General features: G+C 44.3%; 1 protein-coding gene across 1 annotated transcript in view; it reads right to left on the bottom strand.

The window, feature by feature from the left end:
• The window catches only part of NUGGC (nuclear GTPase, germinal center associated), a 51,358-nt gene that overhangs the window by 7,487 nt on the left and 38,535 nt on the right, over positions 1–5,336 (bottom strand). The window contains 4 exon segments of the mRNA XM_023530162.1: positions 86–194; positions 1,372–1,510; positions 3,071–3,302; positions 3,349–3,369. Of these exon segments, the coding sequence (XP_023385930.1) occupies positions 86–194; positions 1,372–1,510; positions 3,071–3,302; positions 3,349–3,369 (501 nt within the window).

The raw sequence follows: 5,336 nt of genomic DNA, 5'->3' as shown, positions 1-5,336 counted from the left end.
GAGGGAGAAGCAGCCAGAGAGGATGCTAAAGGAGTTGACAGGAAGACCCCAGAGGAAGCAGAAGCATTGCCCCTGGAGCCCCCACCTTCATAACAGGGCTTCAGGTCGTTCTGAACAGAGGCAGTAAGGGACTCATAGATCCTCCTCTTCTTTCTGAGGATGTATCCCTCCAGGCCTCCCAGGATGGTGCTTATCTAAGAATCCGAATTTTCAAAAGACCGTTTGTAACGATTTCCTCAACAGAAGCCCTCTGGTGTTCCCTGTGTGGTCGCCATTCCCCTTGGCCTTATGTTAAGGTTGGCTGTTCACATGTCGCCACAACTAGGCTGTGAGCTTTTTATAGGCAGAAATTTATGTCCCAAAGTGCTTGCCACAGTGCCTGGCATCTACAAACAACTTGTTAAATATTTGCTAAGTTGAACTGAGGCCCATGCAAGTTGATGGAACAGGCTCTCTTTGAGGGAGGGCAAGGGGAGGCACAGGCTATTTCTGCGGTGTTGCCATGTGATTTGGGCTGGGCCTGTGCTCTGGATTGAATATTTGTGTTCCTCGCATCCCCACCCCTTCCCCCCGCCCCCCCCCCAAAATTTATATGCTGAAATCCTAACCCTAATGTGATGGCTCTCGGAGGTGGGGCTGGGTGGTGACAGGTTTTGAGGAGGGGACTCTTATGATTGGGGTTATTCCCCATATAGAAGAGGCCCTAGAGAGTTTCCTAGCTCCCTCTGCCATGGAAGGTTATAGTAAAAAGACAGCTGTCTATGAACCAGGAGCTGGTTCTGCCTGCACCTTGATCTTGTACTTCCAGCCTCCAGAACCCTGAGAAGTAAATTTCCTTTGTTTACAAGCCACCCAGTTTATGGTATTGTATGATAGCAGCCCAAATGGACTAAGACAGCCTAAAAGAAAATGAATCACAGATAAGAGTCTTGAATATTCAAAACTGCAAACTTATCTGCAAAAAAAAAAAAAATGATATTTCTTTCAGCCTCGCTGCTTTGAATAATACTTAATAACACTGGCAAAAATGAGAGAGAGGTTAATGAAAAAAATTACAAGTGGATTTAAATTTTTGTATATCTGAGAATTCTTTGAAGATTCTTCCTGGGAACTAAGTCTACCTGAAAGCTCAGCATTTACTATCGTTTGCAGTAGAACAGTGGGTCAGAGCTGGCCAGGGTGACCAACACCTCAGGGCCACTCCTACCCCCATCCCACTAGGTCGTGCATTTCACAGCGGCTGCTGGGAGACACGGCCAGACCCTGGACACTGTGGGGGACACACAGGGAGAGAAGGCAGTGACCAACTTCCTGTTGGGAAGAAAGCTCCTACTCAACCTCACTACCCTTTTTGTGATATGAGGATCTTACCTCCTGGATCAGGAAACTTTTTTTGCAGCTATCCAATTTCCAGCCGTTTCTTATTCCAATTTCTGTCATTTTCTCCTGCAGAGAGTTCTTAAAAGCATCTATGTGAGGCATCAAAGCTGAACTACTGGGTGTTCCAGCCCTACAGAAGATAGCAATGTAAAATGTTAAGATATGAAGGTGGCTACTGTGAGGCTAAAACAAAGAGAGAACCAGCTGGCATCCTTTTATCATTTTAAAGAAAAGTGGGGTGAGGTCTACCAGTTATCACATTCCTATAATGTGCCAGGCACTGTGTTATGCCAGCCTTTGACTTAAAAACCTATGAAAACAGTGCAATGATGACCATTTTACAGAAAAGAAAACTGAGGTTTAGAGAGTTTGCTGATGTGTTCAAGGCCACACAGCTAGTAAGTGGCAGAGTCAGGCTTTGGGCACTGATCTGTTTTACCTCATAACTCAGCCTTTCCTCTGCCGGGGTCTTTCCCCTCGAAAGGGTGTGACTTAAACTACACCTTAAAAGATGGGTAAGATTTAGGGAAGTGAAAAGGAGTTATTCCCCACTGGGACAACATAGTGAATGAAGCTTCAGAATGTCCCAGGACGGAGAAGTAGCACGTTATAGAGGAGAGGGTGTCAGCTTGAAATGCTAGCTCTTTACTTATGAGTTGGGTGACATTGGGAAAGCTGTATGATTCCTCTGAATCAGTTTCATCACTTGACAGGAGCACTTCAGAGGATTATTGGAAGGATGCAATGAGATGATACACAGAAAGCACTCGGCACAGTTACTGGTCCATCTCAGTTGCTCTTTGCTCCCCTCCAGGCTGGCTAAAGCAGAGGGAGGACACGGGCCACAGCTCAGGGAGAGAGCAGAAAGGCCAGCTGGAGGCAGCTAGAATGTCTTGAATGGTATTCTAAGGAATTTGGAGTGTACAGACTTGTAAACAGTGGGTAGGGTGTGGTGGGCATAGGTGGAATGGCATGATCCTGAAAGGGTTTAAAGGGTGTTGGGGATGGGGAAGGAGAGCACTGAGTAAGAATCAAGCAAAGGTAGAATGGTTCAAGCAGCAGCGGGTGGTGGACCAGGTGAAATGCCAGAGGAGAAGGAAGGGAGACTGGGGACAGGCTGAGACATTAGGAGACTGTGTTTTGTTGCTGGAGAAAAGATTGAAGGTCAAGGAAAAACAGAAGGAGCAGGTGCCATGAAGGTATATCCGCCCCCACCCGTGCCACGTTTGTGAGCATGTAGCATGTCAAAAACAAGCACAGAGTCCTCAGCATGTCAAAAACAAGCAGAGTCCTCAGCAAGCCACTTTTCATTTTTGAATTCAGGAAAACTTATGAAGGCCATATGTTTGCTTAACTCCACACTCTCCAACCAAAATACCCTGTCCTGGGCTCAGATCCACAACAAAATTTATCTTTTGCTGCATGTATGATATTTGAAAAATAATGGGAATCATAATATTAGTCTGAAAGCAACAACAACTGCACTCCAGGTCACCCTGGGAAATTTTTATGTAAACCAAAGCAAGAAGTCTTTTCTTTTGTGTTTTGCCAGAGAGTAAGCTTTCCTCCTCAAGCTGCAAGCTACTCTTTACACTTCCAGATCCAAAGTATAAATTCTTAAAGATGAAACTCTGGCCCAACGCTCTTCAGATGTTTATTCACGAAAGAGCAAGATGAAAAGATCCTTTACCTAAAAATGCCTCCAAAAACAGGGTCAATCTGGTCATAGATGGGCTGAGTGATGGCTTCATTCAAATCGATTCTTGTGCGAGTCCTGGAGGCGTAGATGCCATTTTTCAGGCAAACGGCTTTCAGAGTCTGGTGGAAACCCTGGTTTCCTCTGCTCCTCTAGATAATTAAACAATAAGGTAGTGGAATTAGGAGGCATCAACTAGAGTGTCACAGGATCAGAATTGCATCGCCTTTGGCCAAAAGCTATTATCAAGAATCACAGGGAAGAGTAGCGACAACATGGTCTTTCAACACATGAGTAAGCTAGACGGAGAGGACAGCAGCCATGCCTCTGCTTGGGCTTCCTCCCAGACCATCATTAGGCTCCTCTAGTAGGCCATTGGCTCGTTGAGATCAGGCACAGTGTCTCATCCATCTCGATGTCCTCACCATCTGGCAAGGGCATAAGTAGTGCTTGCAAAATATTTGTTAAGTGAGCAATTATTAAATGAAAATGTGCTATGACCCTACTGGGAGTATCTGTTTCAGATTTTTGCAAGCATAGTCCAAGTTTTTTATACGTTTTGTTAAATATTTAATGAAATGCAATTTGATTTTTTGTATTTTTGTAATATTTTTCCCAGAGAAACAAATTCACATATCGGAGGGAAAAAAATATTATGAAGCTAGAACTATAAGAGACGTTGATAAATTTTAGCCAGATGGCAATCCTTAGTAAAGAGAATAGAAATACATTTGCACTGACCAAAATTTCAGTAGAGGACTTGGGGCCATTATTCAATGATGTATGTTTTAAAGAATTATTAAAGGATGTATATATAAAGGAATACCTTTCAAGTGAAGGGCTGTGTAGCACGATACAATTGGCATCATACTATTTATCTTAATATTCTTCCTTTTTCATCTCATGTTATAACATAAGCAGTTCCTTGATTCATTGAAAATACTTTCAAAACATTATTTTAATAACCTAATAATATATCATATAAATGTGTCATAATTCATTTTACCATTCTCTTGTTATTAGACATTTAGGTTATTTTATTATGTTACATAATGATATATTAGCATATAAATGTTTGCCCAAATTTCTGATCCCAAGGAAAGTTGCTTATCAAATAGGAACACCTTGGGTATGTTTACTGACACAGAGAAAGAAGCCATTGAAGGGCTGAGAAGAGAGAGGACGATTCATAGGATGAAGTCCTAATGGATGGAAGATGACTGGTACTGCTTCTTCTCACAAACAGATCGTCGCAAAGGAGTGGTCTCTGCCTCATGCCTTCCCCTTCTCAGCACCCGCTTGCTCATTCACTTCTTGTGACCTGGGATCTTTTACCATCGTATAGAAACAGTTCTCTCCAGGGTCACTTAGTTATCTCCTGCTATGAAACAAATGACTCCAAACTTAGTGGCTTAAAATAACAATAAATGTTTATTATCTCTCACCAATTCTGTGGGTCAGGAATTCAGACTGGTTTTGGCTTGGTTGGTGTTTTATAGTTTACTTGGCTCTGCAGCCAAGGTTATAAGGCAGATAAGTGCCACCCAGAGAAGAGACCAGTGCATGATTCAAGGTCACTGAGAATAGATAACATGCACACCAGGCTCAAGTGATACAGCATTTATTTACAGCAAGGGGAGGAAAATTACGCACAAGATCCAGGCCCTTGCAACACCTGGATGCCCCATGACCTGCAGGTATTACAGCCACATGCACCCCACTTTGTGCTGCAGTGCAAGGACCCAAGCCCAACCTCACGAACAAAAACTGGGGGCTTGTCTGAGGGCCTTTGATGCTTGCACTACACAGAACAAAGGAGTACACACCAAGCATGAAACAAGGGAAGATATTCCCACACAAGGAGATAAGCCCAGCACAGGCTGCGAGGGCTATTTATCTCTTGGCAAGAAGTACAGCAGGCCCCTTCTTATGTGACTGAGTGAGGTCAAAAGACTGCAGGTGCTAGATTGCCTTTCCCCACAGCTGGCCAGTTCTGGCTCAGAGCTGCTCTGTGAGGTTTCTTCAAGTGTCAACTGGGGTTACTGTCACCTGAATGGGGCTGGAGGATCTGTTTCCAAGGAGGCTCATTAAAGGCCTCGCAAGGTGGTGCTGGCTCCTGGTAGGGGACCTCCGCTCCTCTCCACGCGGACTCGTCCGCACAGCGGCTTGACTTATCACTTGGAAGCTGGCTTCCCACTGAACGAGTGATCCCAGAGATCAACGCGGAAGCTTCAGCGGCTCTCAGTGACCTAGCCCCAGA

The sequence above is a fragment of the Pteropus vampyrus genome, unplaced genomic scaffold (genome assembly GCF_000151845.1).
Source record: "Pteropus vampyrus isolate Shadow unplaced genomic scaffold, Pvam_2.0 Scaffold47, whole genome shotgun sequence".
In the NCBI taxonomy this organism is placed as follows: domain Eukaryota; kingdom Metazoa; phylum Chordata; class Mammalia; order Chiroptera; family Pteropodidae; genus Pteropus; species Pteropus vampyrus.
This window is presented reverse-complemented; position numbering and strand designations above follow the sequence as displayed.